The sequence below is a fragment of the Schistocerca americana genome, chromosome 1, assembly GCF_021461395.2.
Source record: "Schistocerca americana isolate TAMUIC-IGC-003095 chromosome 1, iqSchAmer2.1, whole genome shotgun sequence".
NCBI lineage: Eukaryota > Metazoa > Arthropoda > Insecta > Orthoptera > Acrididae > Schistocerca > Schistocerca americana.
The window spans coordinates 1,135,223,036-1,135,239,291 of NC_060119.1; the positions used below are offsets into that span (position 1 = coordinate 1,135,223,036).

The 16,256-nt window shown below is 40.5% G+C and overlaps 1 protein-coding gene across 2 annotated transcripts in view; it reads left to right on the forward strand.

Moving 5' to 3' along the window:
* The first annotated feature begins 592 nt into the window (after positions 1 to 592).
* The window catches only part of LOC124551272 (chromatin assembly factor 1 subunit B), a 41,820-nt gene continuing 26,156 nt past the window's right edge, over positions 593 to 16,256 (forward strand). Inside the window, exons 1-4 of one of the 2 annotated variants that reach the window (XM_047126283.1) lie at positions 593 to 733; positions 813 to 949; positions 6,737 to 6,869; positions 12,140 to 12,352. In XM_047126283.1, coding sequence (XP_046982239.1) covers positions 818 to 949; positions 6,737 to 6,869; positions 12,140 to 12,352 — 478 coding nt within the window. In that variant the 5' untranslated portion in view covers positions 593 to 733; positions 813 to 817. The remainder of the gene's footprint in view (positions 734 to 812; positions 950 to 6,736; positions 6,870 to 12,139; positions 12,353 to 16,256) is intronic. The other variant, XM_047126275.1, reaches the window with a different exon arrangement.

The window sequence follows — 16,256 nt, forward strand, 5'->3', positions numbered from 1 at the left end:
TCAGTCACTCTACTTTGACACCTTAATGTACACCACAGCATCATCAGCAAACAACTGCAGATTGTTGCCCATCCTGTCTGGCAAATCATTTATGTATATGGAAAGATGTAGTGAAAGATCGTGTGTCAGTCGGAAGCGTCAAAGATGTAAAAATATCAGGCACACTAGTACGTTAGACTGTGCTAGTAAGATATAGTTCACCTGCACAAAGACATCCACAAGATAATTAGCACAATACGGCATACTACGCAACAGCATCCCATAATCGCACTTCTACCGTTCGGTAGAAGGCTGCACATAATACCAAAAAACTAGGCTATGTGCGAAGCGACGTTGTGTTTGTGTTCCGTCATCATTCGATGGTGATTTCGACTGTCCCTCCATTCCGTTCCGTTCCGTTGACGTCCAGTTTGAGTCGGTGACTGCAGTGATTAAATTCCGTACATGATATAGATTATGTTTTTATTCAGAGAAAATAGGCACTTTGCAACTGTGAATTTACACTGGCAGTGTTGCATCGCTAAAATGGGTACTTTACCCTATATTTGTTGGAATCCAATGAAGTTGGTAGTTTTCGCGTAAACATCTCTGGTTGAGTTTTAGCGCGAAAAAAGACGCAAGGGGTGAATGTCGCGTTCATTGTATGTCATGTGTCTCGCGAAATGTCATTAGTGTAATATAATTTTGTACTTATGTGTATGTACAATAACTTCTAGTGATCAGATTGTTTTATGTGAGTGTAATTCCGGTGGGCTTTACGTCCCAGTTCGTATTTTGGGAGCACTTGCTGTCACCCTCAACTTTGTTTACAGGCAGAATGAAGTGTACAATCCCCGAAATATCGTGGCATAATAGAGATCCAGTTCTTAGTATTGATATTCAGCCAGGACGTAACAACGACGAGGGACCTTACAGGCTTGCCTCCGGCGGCACGGATTCGCATGTTGTGGTTAGTAAGTTTTATGATAGACCTGGCATTCTTTGTTTCAGAGTTCTTTCGTACGATATCAAAGCCACGATTATTTAATCATGTCATTTTGTGCCGACATTTTTTTAATCGTGTCGTGGCGTAGTTGTTAGCCGTCTTTTTTTGTATTGTCTGGTGCCTGAGAACACAGTTTTCTTAATAAAAACAGTTTGAAGTTCTGTACGTGTCAGTTAAAATTTGTATAATTATTAAGGTGAATAGTAAAATGCCCGAAGCAGCCCTTCCTTCCACCCTCGTGATGGAAGTTGTAGGAGAAAACAAGAGATCTCGTTGAATAACTTTGAAATTTGGGAACAAAAATAAGACCCGCGAATTTTGTTTTTGTCTCTGTGTTTGTGCCGCTATATGTATTGGGCTTATTATTATTATTATTATTATTATTATTATTATTATTGTTCCATTAGTGGTTTCGAACCGTGTAGATCATCAGATGGTACATATATTAATTGTCTGCAGCAGTGTGGGAGTCATGTAGCTGTGGCAAGATGTGTTGTGGAACAGAATAATACCTGTACTATATGTGTACATTTTCTATTTGAATGATGTACATATCTGATTAATGAAGGCGCAGTTCAAATATTTTGCAATCTCTTTGCTGCTTAAGAAATGGAGCTTAATGATGTTAAGGGAAATGGTGCAGCAGTTATGACTCTGACTACACTGTTGGGAGAATGGGATTCCTGCCATGTTGATATAGGTTTTCTGTGGTTTACTTAAATCAAATTAGATGACTTCTGGGATGTGTTCTTGAAAAAGGACCTGGCAAGTTTCTTTTCTCATCATTGCCCAATCCCAGTGTGTGCCTGGTCTCTGATGGCCTTGTTAACAATAGGATGTTAAGTCACACAAATAAAATGCTAAGGAGAGAAACTGACATTCACTTCCTCTAGCACATATTAAATCTTGGCACAGAAGGGAGCGAAATATACAGTCGTAAAACTGACGCAGTAGAAGTGTTTACAAATTTAAGGTTTTCTCTCTTTAAAATCCCCTCCTGTACCATAAATGAATTCTTGAATATAATTTATGTATCAGTTACAAACCTTCAAATGGCTAGCATATAGCCAAATAAATATATTTTATTGTCTGCAATCATCTGTTCACTTGATGTATCCTGTATTGCGATATTTAATGTGAACATGATCCATGGGTCATGAAGCTAACACACAATGTAGCTCGTATATAATGGATATCTTGTATAGAACAATGCTGTGGCTCATTCTTGGATAGGCTACTGATAGTGTTTCGGATTCTCTCTTGGTCAGATTAAAGTAAGGGAAATACGGAAGCGTCCGATCCCACCCGTCTGCTTTGACCCATGACGTCACAAATATGGCGGAAACAAAAACAAACACACACACTTTCCACAAGAAGCCTAATGACACTAACGGGACAAGCGCGGGAAATGGGGTGTTTTGGGTGGGGGGCAAACTAAATATAAACAAATTTAGACGCCTTGCGTAGCTACAACGTGTAAGTGAAGACAGCCATGCATGAATACCCACCCACCTCCCTTGGGGTCGTAACCCCTGCAACCCATAGAAGATAAAGATGCTTCAGTAGCTGATTAGTGTTTTTTGTCTTTAAAAAAAAAAAAAAAAAAAAAAATCTCACGGGATAGAACGAACAGATCAGAAAGATAAATATAATAAACTAAAACAGAAATTCGAGGAAACAGATAATTAAAATAAGTAATAAGTGTTTTTAAATTTAAAAAAAAAAAAAAACCCTCACGAGATAGAACGAACAGATCAGAAAAGTAAATAAAATAATGCGCCGTCATGACGTCACACACGACAACACCCTTACGTCACGGGTCAAAGCCGACGCGTTGGATCGGACGCTTCTGTCAACCCAAAGTAAGATATTCTTAAGTATTTCAGACTTGCTGGTTAATGGCAGGTTGGATGAACACACAAAGATTAGAGAGGTGCTTTGTGAAATCAAAAGGGAAACCCTGGAAGGAAGTCATTGACCCCCTCCCTCATGAAACGTCGTTGAGAAAATATAGTGAACAGGCATTTGTGGTTAACTGCCGAATGATTCAGTTGCTGCCAACAAAAAATTGAGGACCAGGAAGACAAGGTAGGAGAAATTTGGTTTCATATGAAGACATATAGACTTACTCCAGTTGCAAGTGGGACAGGAAAGGTAATGGTAAAAAATGGTTTAAGATACCCTCTGCCAAGCATCATACGGTGGCTTTTGGAGTATGTATGTGGTTGTAGAACAGTGTTCACTGACTAATGTATCTTTAATAATGTCCCATGCAATTGACGTTTTCTTTGGACTTTCATCAGTTCAACTACTCATATTTATTTTAAATGACATGTAATTTAGCATGGCGGTCTGTTTATTACCCCCCTCTCCCTTAGTACTTTTAGTTGAATTTATCATTGTTCAGATTGTCTTTGATGTGTTAGATGATCATCTGTGCTGTCACTCGGCCTGATAGGCTTCTGTTTATTCAAATTTTCATTTTGCTTTGATGGTTTTTGAAATTATTTATTAGTAGAGAATTAAAAGTGCTCAAGCCCTATTATTTTCAGCCTTTGGAGTCTCTTACAGTGTATGCCCACCAAGATAGATATTGCATTTTTGATATTTTTAGTTTGGAGATTGGTGGTTGCTGCTGTCATACTGGTATCTGTCCTTTGCTTTGCTTCCACTGAATGGAATTTACCAGTGAATAATCTAGATAGGCTGAATCTAACAATAGGCCTACAAGGTTTTGGTATTAAACTGTGGCATAATGATCTGTGTGTGATGTGAATGTGCAAATAGAGATAGAACAGACATTTTTTGAACATTGTAAGCAACACGCTGATATGTCCTGTAGTGAAACTTGGGGTGTAGGTCCCGAGTTCGAGTCTCGGTCGGGCACACAGTTTTAATCTGCCAGGAAGTTTTATATATATATATATATATATATATATATATATATATATATATTTTTTTTTTTTTTTTTTTTTTTTTTTAACACTTATTACTTATTTTAATTATCTGTTTCCTCGAGTTTCTGTTTTAGTTTATTATATTTATCTTTCTGATCTGTTCGTTCTATCCCGTGAGATTTTTTTTTTAAAAAGACAAAAAACACTAATCAGCTACTGAAGCATCTTTATCTTCTATGGGTTGCAGGGGTTACGACCCCTAGGGAGGTGGGTGGGTATTCATGCATGGCTGTCTTCACTTACACGTTGTAGCTACGCAAGGCGTCTAAATTTGTTTATATTTAGTTTGCCCCCCACCCAAAACACCCCATTTCCCGCGCTTGTCCCGTTAGTGTCATTAGGCTTCTTGTGGAAAGTGTGTGTGTTTGTTTTTGTTTCCGCCATATTTGTGACGTCATGGGTCAAAGCAGACGGGTGGGATCGGACGCTTCTGTATTTCCAGAATGCCCATGTGTACATTTCTCTTTTCCACAAAATGTTTGTGCATGCCCTTTTATTACTATGTATCTGCAATTGCATAGAAGGAAAAAGGCATCGTGTGGACATATCTTAAAGAAACACTTAATGTGAACTATTTTGATGGCATTTTTGGGTGAAAGCAGACAATTTGTTTTGGCATGTTGTGTATTTCCGTGATTAGTATTCTGTTCATTACTTGCCCGAAGTTAAAATGGCAGTTTTTTTATTTGCATATGGTAATGATTTTATCCTGTGATTACTGTACTATTCTTAGTTTTCTGCTTATAGTTTCACTTGAGGTGCTTTTGTGGTCTTAATACACTGTTTTAAAGGTTGCTTTCCACTGTTAAGTGTTGTGAATAGAACAAATGTTTATTACTGAAGTTCATAACTAGATTTTAAGTGTCTTGACAGCTGTAAAAGATAAATGAAGACTGGTATGTTAAATTTCTGTATGCTCTGTGTTGAACCATAGTGCATAGACTTCTGTGTTTGTAAGTCATTCATTGCTGAGTACTGAAGTATTGTGGTGCCTGAACACAGTCACTAGGCTTCAGGTGTCTGGTGCTAATTGGCTGGGACAACATCGCTTTCATAGGACTGATGGCACTATCAAAAGTTGGGGACATTTGTTATCGGGAATTATGGTGTCTGTTGCAGGTATTGCTGAGAATTGCCTAGCAGTTACTTTGATATGCTGTTGTTATTAAATTCAGCAGGGATATTCTAATTGGAGGTGTAGTTTCTTTATGGCTACTGCAGAGTGGATTTGTTGTTGTTGTAAATCTCGTATTTTGTTTTATTTTTATTTACATGTCAAGTTCCTTGGGGCACCCTCCATTTGACTGTACCCCACTCAGACCCCACATTACAGTCATTCCCAACACTGTGAATAATGACCTTTTGCTGTCTGTTGCTAAAGTAAGAGGTGAACAAATTGTGAGCTACTCCCCATATTCCGTAATGGTCCAACTTCTGGAGCAATATTTTGCAATCAACACAATGAAACACCTTAGTTAAATCAAAAAATATGCCTAGCATTTGAAACCTTTTGTTTAACCCATCCAGTATGTCACAGAGAAAAGAGAATGTAGCATTTTCAGTTGTTAAATGACTTCTGAAGCCAAACTGTACATTTGATAGCAAATCATGTGATATAAACTGATCTATTATCCTTACTCATATACAGCCTTTTCAATAACTTTAGCAAACACTGATGGCATAGAAATGTGTCTAAAATTATCTACATTATCCCTTTCTCCCATTTTATAAAGTGGCTTTACTACAGAGTACTTTAATCATTCAGGAAACTGACTATTCCTAAAGGAAAAATTTCAAATATGGCTAAATACAGGGCTAACATGTGCAGCACGGTACTTTAATGTTTTGCTAGGCACTCCTTCATATTCATGAGTCCTCAGTCTTAAATGATTTAATTATTGATTCAATCCTCCCATTGTCAGTATCACAGAGGAGTATTTCGGACACCAGTCTCGGAAAGGCATTTGCCAGGAGAGTTATATGATTCCCTGTAGAAACTAAATTTTTATTTAATTCACCAGCAATGCTCAGAAAATTATTCTTAAATATTGTACATATATCTGATTTATCAGTAACAGAAATATATTTCTACGAACTGACTTTATATCGTCAACCTTGTGCTGCTGACCAGACACTTCCTTCACAACTGACCATATGGTTTTAATTTTATCCTGTGAATTCGCTGTTCTATTTGTGTGCCATGTACTCTTTGCCTTCCTAATAACATTTTTAAGCACCTTACAATACTGACAGTTTTTATAAGCTGAACATCCAAAGAAACACATTCATTAATTATATTTCTTTTGGTGCCTATGCTCTGCAGTTTGCACACCGTTAAAATCATGTGCCTAATAAGTAGTTTCAGGTTCTTATTGGCATCTTTCCTGATTCTAATTGGTGAAAATGTGTCCTTAGTTTCCTCTTTAAACAGTAATGCTTAGTTACAGTTCAGCTTACAAGCTGCAGCTGAGAACTTTAAGTAGTTTTTTCCGTTAATGTAATTTACCTTGTAGAAGCAATAATGATTTAAATTTTTCTGGTTTGAAATTAAACAAACAACTTTGGTTGTAGCTTTAAATTCATACTGGAGTTACTTAATATTTTATCTTAATGACTCATTAATTAGTTAGTATTCAAGCTTAATTTCATGCATAATAATTGATGTTTTTGGAAAGGTTGCAAAAATCATAAATATTCAGTCACCGTAAATATCTTTGATTGTCTTTTTCTCTAGTTTATTGATCCCAAGCTATTTTAGCATCTTACATACATTTTTTTGATTTTGTATACATAGATTTGGTACATACACAAGAAGGAATCTGGATTAGCTGAGATAGAGTTTGCATCTGACTTACAACGGCACCAGAGAGCGGTAAATGTTGTCAGATTTTCACCAACAGGTGAACTTCTCGCATCTGGAGATGACGGTAAGTTCCCTCCTGCTAAAATATAGCTGCTACCAAGAAGTGTCCTTTGTGTGCAATGCTAGACTCTGTTGTCATCAGAGAATTCTTCACTTTTAATATTCATTTTCTACCATAGTAATCGTAACTGCTTAAGTGTTACTTGTTCTACCCATTTTAGAGAATAAATGGATGGAGCAGACACTCTCGACATTTAAAATAAGATGTAGGCTACTACAGATTCAAAAACATTCACGTATTGACCATCCATCCATCTGGCACTACAGTCCACTCAGAGACATGTCCCATACGATCAAAGGCAGTCACGTATGAAAGCAGGGTCAAGTGATACTGCAATTACTGTGCAGTATTCTTTGTGGATTTGAGAACTGGGCCCTACTTGGTGAATATTAGTGATACGTCACCACTTTATATAATGAGATGTATTTATTATGACACACTGAGACAGTCGTAATTTGCTAATGATCAGTGACGAGAGAAAACAGACTGAATCAAAGATGAGATCACTGAGCTTTGCAACAGTTGCTGTGGTAGATAGGTTAGGTTGTGTCGTGGCAGGCCCATGAGGGAGACACGACTGGAGGCTTGAGGTGGTATGAAGTCGCATATCCTGGAGATCACATAGTCCAGTGGCCAATGAGGACAATGCAAGCATCAGCCCAGAGAGAGATTGTTGGGTCCCGTGCCAGAGAGGGAGGGTGTACAATGAGGGGGTCGGTGATAGAGAGGTTAATGTTGTTGATGGAAGCTGCAATGTTGTCTTCGTCAGTGTCATCCAGAAGCTGAAAGGAATGGAAAGTGGTGTGGGCAGTTGCTGAATCATCGGGCATAGGTGGAGGAGCATGGAGAACAGAGAGGGTTGCACCTCAGAGTTGGAAAGAGAAATCCTCCTTGCAAAATGAGAGATGTCCACTGTGAAGAGGGCAACACTGGGAGAAGAGTTAGGTGACTATGGTATTGGAAGTCACACAGGGAGAGGACACATTGTCTGGCAGGGACTCATTACACAGGGCACTGATGTCAGTGGATGCGCAGGAGCAGGTGAACTCTGAAGACATTTGATCAGTAAATGTGGAGGAAGCCCGTGGGTGATATCTCAGAATTAGATAATGTCGAAGGTTCCTCGTCAAGGGTCAAAACGGGTTTAACTTGGTTGAGCGACAGAATCTGTTGTTTCCCATTGAGGCAAATGTCTTGTCTTACTTGGTGCTGAAGCATCCTTTGCTGGTTGGAGTAAGGATTTTGTAATGCTACGCCATCGTGTCATCTCGGAGCATAACATAATCGCTGTGTTCTAGATCTTTGTGTACGAACACACAAGGAACAGTGTGAACATGTAGAGGCGGAGTGCGGTTGTTGGCAATGTGCGAACGGACGCACTCACCTATTGCGGGGAACTTTGTAGGGGAGGGAAGCTTGAAGTCTTCGACAAACTTGGCAGAGAGTATCAGAGCCTCACCATATATCAGCTAAGGAAGGGTATAAGTTATCTTTAAAGGCTATGTGGATGTCGAGTAACACCTACAGAAGGGCCTCTGACACGAGCCTGAGAGTGACACATGAGAGCCACTTTGTGTGGTGCCAACACTCAACCAGTCCATAGCTCTAGGAGTGGTATGCAGTCATATGGAATTTGTTGACACCACACGGGGCACTTAACCTGGTAAAGAGATGGGACTTGAATAGTTTCCATTAGTCAGTCAAGATAAAAAAAGAAGCAACCAAAGCGGGAGAGCCGCATAGTGACAAAGGCCTTTGCAACCAAATTGGCAGATATGTCTGAGAGGGGAACAGCCTCCACCCTTCTGCTGGCGTGATGAGTGCCTGATAGTATATACCTAAAATCTTCGGAAGCGGGAAGATGACCCACGAGGTCGAGGTGAATGTGACGGAACCATCCTTTCCTTATTTCGAATTGTCCTAAATCCAGTTGAACATGACAACCAACCTAGCTTCACTGGCAACGTAAGCACATGCATGTCCAGGTGTGACTGTTTTTTACTGCAGGCCAGATGAAATGTTCTGTTACAAGACGTATGGTAGCCTTACTTCTGGGTGTGCCTGGACATGAATGGCCTAAAAAACTATATGTCGGTGGGAGGCTGGAACCGGGGGATGGAGAGTACCCATACGGGTATCACACAGCAGTGGACGTGAAGAGCCAGGAAGACAGTGGGATTTCACTATGAGTGTAAATTTAGTTTCTTGTTGCAGATTTTGAATGTCTGGGAAACCGGTCTGCAGGCACGTTTGTCCATCCAAGGCCAAGAGAGAAGAACGGTGTGCACAAGAGACATGTAATTGGTGGCAACCGTATTAGCCACCTGATGAAGGCAGAACCTGTGATGTGAAGTGCTGAGGTCATCGACCATGCGAAGAGCACACACCAGGCTGGCTGATGCATTGATAATCAGCTGATGCAGGATATTGTTGTTAGAGTGCTGAGTTGCAATGTCAGCTAGTTGACAAAGTTTGGTGTCAAGTGGGAGTACTCGGAGGTATTGTGAAAAAGCGGGTCACACTGAACTGGAGGTGAAGGGGTTGAAAAAACGGGTCACACTGAACTGGAGGTGAAGGGGTTGGAGGAGGGGCAAAGGGGTAGGCAATTTGGACTGCATGTCCTGGTTGTGTGGTGGGGTACGGCGGCCAAATGCGTTTTGGGAGAGAGACTGCAATCCTTAAGGAAATTGAACCCGAGGACCAAGCCATCCACATCTGCTGCATGGAAGGTCCAAGGGAATTGTAGCTCAGGTGTAAGCTGGAGCTGGGGTCAGTGCCATCATGGACAGTGATGTCAGAGCTGTTGGTAGTGTGAAGAACTAGCACCATAGGGAGAAGACTCAAAGGAGTGCAGGAGGGGGAAAGTACACTGGCATCAGCCTCAGTGTCAACCAGTAACATTAGCTTGCTGGTGGAGTCAGACACTGGTGGAGTCAGACACATAGTGTCTGCTAATTGGAGGAGTTGCCATGTTAGATAACTGATGTGAGTTAATGCGACCTTTAGCATTGCTGCGAGCTGTTGCACTTAATTTGGCCTGTGTGTTGAGTTGAGTTTGGGAAGGTGCAGGGGGGGGGGGGGCGAGATATGGGTTGTGATGTAGTTGATCCATCTGACAAACAGCATTTTCAGGTCAGCCATGAGGCGGTGGGGGGGGGGGGGGGGCGGCAACAGAGGAAGGAACAGAAAGTGTCAGCGGCTGTCCACCAGGTGGCATAGAGGTAGCTTGTTGAGTTGCAGCAACTCGTTTGCAACGTCTACCAGCCAGGTGCAGAGGTGGTGGACAAGAAGCAGGAGCATTCTTACCAACCTTAACAATAGGCAGTGAGCCAGCTATAGGAAGAAGCTGTCGGTGCCATATGACACTACACACCTGATCTGCCAACTGAAGTTCAGATGCCTGTGTGTCGGCGGAGTGCGAAAGTAACTGAAGCTGCAGGTCAGGGGAAGTTTGGTGTCCACAAGGTGACATCAAGCACATCCCCTGAACCACCTTACACTTGAAGGTGCCTCCACAACTGTGAAGTTGTTCTGTCTTGAAGTTATACCTCATGGATGATGTGATGTGTTGCCTCCAACAGGGGCGCAACAGGTGCTCAATGATGAGACTTCATGGTGACATATTTACATTTTGTTGTCAGTTTGAGAAGCGATTCACTGATAAGGTCTGTATGATTGTGGAGATGGCTGATAAGACATGTGAAACTAGTGTTAGTGTTTATTATCCCATGTAAAAAATGTTGCCCACAAGGCAACCATGTTGTGGAACTTTGGGGAATATGCCTGCAGGAATGTGCTTCAATGGAACAGGGTAGGGCATGACCTAGATGGTGAAAACGTAGGTAGTTGAGGTGGGACACCATTTGTGGCTGGATTGTTGTGCAGAAGAGCAGATGATGTAGGCAGAAGATGCGTTGCATCACCAGAGGTCTTTGTGAGGGGGGACAGACGGGCACTGGCCACACATCACACATGGCGCAGCTGGTGCGAAAGGTAACCTGACCGGCACAGATGGTGTAACCGTGGTTGCTGGGCCGTGTTTTGGAAAGTTTGCAGGAAACGATTCAGACAAGCACATGGAACATTACATTGCTTGTGGATAAACAAAAGTCGCAGGCTGCTGAGGCAGTGAAGACGTAGGCGGCGGTGGGGCAGCCTGATGTGGCTTCGTGCTTCAGATCATGTGGGACATGTTCCGTATAGGCCGAATGAGCCTGGAAATACGTGTAGTTCAGAACATAGTGCCATGAGTACATGTGATTCCCACCATGGCATCGTCAGCCAGGCGAGGTCAGGTGCTGGAACTCCACTATGAAGTGAATGTACGTGCGCACACGAATCTGGGAAGTACAACGAGGGCAGAGTTTGCACTTGAGTCAAAGTTCACTGTAGGGCGGAGAACATGTAGTCAGTCACTGCATGGTAAGCGATCAATTGTTTACAGGTCTTGGCGCAAAACTAGTAATGCACAACACATATTTCAAGGGCAAAAAAAAAAAAAAATCAAGGTCGCCAATGTGGGAGCGAGGCTCTGTATTTGGTACATATAATGATACACAACCACTGTATGTAACAAAATGTATTTATTACGATACAGTTATTAAAGTCATAATTCACTAATGATTACAATGGTGAGAGAAAACAGACCGAGTAAAAAATGATAACACTGAGCTTCACAGCAGTTTAGGCAGACTCTCAATAGTCAAACCACTATCAATAGTTACCACATGGGGCTGACAGCTGACATACGTTTACCTGCCTGAATGGCCATTTTCAAACTATGCCTACTCTTTCACTATGCCACCCCCAACCATCCTTCATGCTGTGTGGTTGTTAATTGAACTGATCTACTTTTTGTCACTGATTCTGTGATTATTGGTCTTTCCTTCTCCTGCCTGCTCATACTTCCTTAACCAGTCCCCCCCCCCTTCCCTCTCCTCCCCTTTTCGCCACGTCCCCACATATCTTCCACACTCTTAGCTACTACCAGTCACTTCCTCCTCCTGCTCCACCCCTGTCCCTGTACAATCAGTATCACCACAAAAGTAAGTGTGTCTGTGTGTGTGTGTGTGTGTGTGTGTGTGTGTGTGTGTGTGTGTGTAGTATGGTAAATGGTCCTCCATGTTACTCTTCCTATTTTTTGTATTTCAGTCAGGAATTCCAAAAATATGTATTGCTAATGTGTGACTTGGGGCTAGAAAATTTCTACATTTTTTTTTAAGTTTCTCAAATTGACTTGCACAAATGTTTAATTATTTCCTTTTCCCCTTCAGAGGCAGTAATTATAATCTGGAAGCAGAAGACTGATCAGGATGCACCAGAGCTCCCTTCCAGTGAAAACGAAGGCAACAGAGAGCAATGGATATCTTTAAAAACACTGAGAGGCCACCTTGAAGATATATACGATCTTAGTTGGTCAATGGATTCAGCCTCACTAATTTCGGGATCAGTGGATAATTCAGCAATTATTTGGGATGTACAAAAAGGTATTAGTTGCATGCCATTGCATCTGATACTACGTAGATTTAAGTGATGTATTTTTTAACCTGTACATCTCACATATGACCTCTCTGGATAGTGGAAATCTCCTCTGCGGTAATCTACATGGATTATGAAAACAAAAATTGTGTTAAATAGAATTACCTCTGTTCGTCGAAGAGACTTGAAAGGCAGTAATTACGGTCACCCAAATTGATGCCATATTCATTTACTTCTGGAAGAGCTTAAATACTATTCTGCATGTATGACAGTCATTGGTGGCTTGCGTATGTCTTACAACCACGTGAAGAAACAGATGAAGTAAAGGTCAACTTCTTGCATCCACATGGGAACATTAACAATTTAGTTGGAGAATTGTGAGGAGAGATGTAATAACTTTTCATTGCCTTTTCATTACAAATGTAATGTAAATAATTCATAACACCACTATGATAATGTAAACTACATTTTTGTACACTATTACTTATGGATTGTACTTTATCACAATTTGTGTTTCATATATGTGCGTTACTGTCTTCATTTTGGTAGTGTATTGATTCCAAGAAAATAATTTTTTGCGCATGGTGCCTTTGGTATGCCATCTTGATGTTTACTATATTTATAGTAACATACTGGAGCAATTAAATATTTTTTTTTTTTTTTTTTTTTTTCAAAAAAATTTAGGCAGGGTGTTTTGAGATATTAAAGGTCAAAGGTCACGTTCAATGACCTTCAGTATGAAAATTCTCAGAAACTTGTGATGTAGCATATTGATGTAAAGGTCTATTCATTAGCTTTCCAATGGTACCATTTTCATTGCTGTAACTGAATTAGAACCAGAATTACAGTCATTTATGTTGTGACACACATGTAAATTTTGCACTAATTCCAAACTTTACAAACATCTAACTTAACTTTCTTCACATCTGTAACACACACCTGCAAATTGGTATTTTTCCATCTCTTATCTGGGTCACTGAATGCACCAAATTTGAAAGAAATCTGAGATGGTCAGGTTGAAAATCTTACTTTACTGCGTTGAATTGACATGGAATGACCCCTGAATAATTTCTTTTATCTCATCACACATTCTTTCAGTATCTCCATCTGCGGAACGAACGAGAATTGTATGGGATTGAAAACTGTGGCACCGAAAACTGTCTAGTCATTACCAGGAACAAGCCATGTACTTGAAGGCAGTTAAGTGTACTCTGCTGCTGGTTTCTGATGGCGGGTTGTGTTAAAGCTGTAGTAAAGCAAAACTTGCTCAATTTGAGTAAGATCCTGAGACTGGAATTTCCTGGCAGATTAAAGCTATGTGCCAGACCAGGATTCGTGTTGGTCAAGTGAGGTGTGCCAATTTGGAAGGTAGCAAGGAGGTACCGATGGAAGTCAAGTTGTTAGGGCAGGTCGCAAGCCGTGCGTGAATAGCTCAGTCCGTAGAAGCATTGCCTGCAGAAGGCAAGGTTCCAGTCCCATTCCTGGCCATAGCTTTTATTTGCTAGGAGACGATTCATGCCGTGCTGGAGACTGAAAGATTCTTAGGAGAATATTTACAAAGATTCATAGCAAGCAAGAGATATAGAGGAAAAGTTTGTGTTGTTAAGGTGAAAGAAATTCTTGGACATTCAAAGGAGAGCTCAGGAGGTAGATGAGAACGAGTGTGTGTGGCTCATATATGCCCCACAAATGGCAGGTTGTTTTATTATTGAAAAAAATCATTAATTGTACAATGATAGGGAGCACTGGCCACCATTTGCATTACAGATAAAGTGGTAATTGGCAGAAAAGAACATAAAAAATGTTTGATTAGGCTTTGAAACTCTTCCTTTGAAGCAGGAAGTTCAAATGGATCATCACTATTATTTTTCTCATTGCCAAGTGTCATGACCTCATTTTTCAGTAACTGATTCTGCAATTAAACGTCTCCATCGACAGTGATGTTGAGTTCCTTTTAATACAACATGAAGAGGTAGGCCACTAATCCTGTTCGCTTGATTCGGTCATCTACTTGCTGCTCTCCCTTGTGGTCTTCTGCCTCTGATTTTTACCTTTCAAGATAGTATTTCCCAAAGTATTCTCTTCTCAAAATCCGTCCAAGGAACTGGAAGTATCTTTGACTGACAAACAGAGGATAAATTTCTTGTGCTAAGTTCCTCTATAATGGAAGCATTGTTTCATATTTCTCTGTCCTTGGATGCGTAGTATCTTTCACCAACACCGCATCTCCAAGGCATCAATTCAGCTCTCATCACTAGCTTTCACAATAAAGATCTCTCGACTGTAAAAGAACTCGGGGAACATCACTGATTTCACCGAATGCAACTTTGTTGTTTTGGATATTGTCCAATTCTGCCAGATCTTAATGAATGCAACAGTTATGGGTTGGCCAAAGTCAGTTATTCATTTTGTTTGTTTATCACTCTTTCGTGTGTCATTAATAACCTATCCTAGTTATACAAAGTCATTCACTGCCTCCAGATCTTTAAGCAGTCCATAAATTGGATTTGATCTAAACTTAGTTGATTTATAATCCGTAGCTTCATCTTTACATTATCTTTAGACTGAAATTTAAAGTAAGTCTTCAATCTGGAGGATAGATCAATAAACTCTTTCTTGCTACTTTCAGTGAGGGTACCATCATCAGCAAAGCGTAAATTGTTGATTTTTCGGGCATAAATTGAAATTCCACCATTGCAGCCATCCAGAGTATCCATGACGATGTACTTTGTGTAGATGTTGTAGATCTGAGGTGAAAGTGCACCATTTTGTCCAACTCAGTTTGTCACATTTAAAAACTCTCAGTATTCACCATCCATCATTATGGTTGCAGTACCACTGTTGCAAAGAGCTTTCAGTAGTGATATTAGGTGTTTAGGAACCCCACTTGCCCCAACTTGTCCCCTGTGACCCAATCAAAGGTCTTTATAATATGGGAAACAAATGACAGGGGCACAGAACTGAAGATATTTTTTGATAATCTGCCTCAAATTGATGATTACTCCTGAGTATCCTTACCTGTCCAAAATCTGCATGTTTTGCAGAAAACCAAGATCCGAGGAATTTGTTTAGGTGTTGATTCATAATGCACAGGATTTTGCTAACATAAGATATTAATCTATAGTTCAATAACTGGAGCAGTCCTGAACCGACCCCTTTTCATTGAAAAGGAATTTGAGCAGACGTAGTCCAGTCTTTAGGCAATTCACCAGTTTTCCACAATGTATTACATATTAAATGTGAAGCATGCACCTCTTCTTCTCACATCACAATTTGCATTTGTCCGAAGATACAATCTATACGGGGGGCACGGTTTTTAAATTGCTTGGGGCATCCTTAATTTCACCAAATAGAATATCAGGCTCCATGGTTGATTCCATGCAAATTTTCTCTTTATCGAAGCTATATTTCCTTTGGTGTAGGGGGTTTCACAGTGTTTTTTGTACCTGCCTGTTGCTGCTTTCTTGTCACAAGCAAGATAGTCATTTACATATCCTGTCACCCACATGCGTGGTTTGAACTCTAGGGTAATTCTGTTTATCTTCTTGAAGATATCATGCATTTGATGAAGCTTCTGATGCTGGTCTGTTTCATCACAAATACTGGTTATCATAAAAACTGGTGAGGCGCAATCTTGTCAGCGGCGCATTTGCTGTGTATTTTGTGGCAAAGTACTTCACATGCTTCTTCATCTTGATCAGTTTGTATGCTAAGTTTCTTTAGTGTGTACCTATCTTCAGTCAGTAGCAGGGTAGAGCGTGAAATCCAGCATTGCTTTGCTTAAGGGATCTTAGTAACAAGTTCAGGAAAAAATGAATTGATTCATTTCTTCATTTTGTTACATTTTTGGTGGATTGCTCCTGCCACTATTATTTTCGGGAGTGTGGGTCTTACTCTTTCTCCATACTCTTT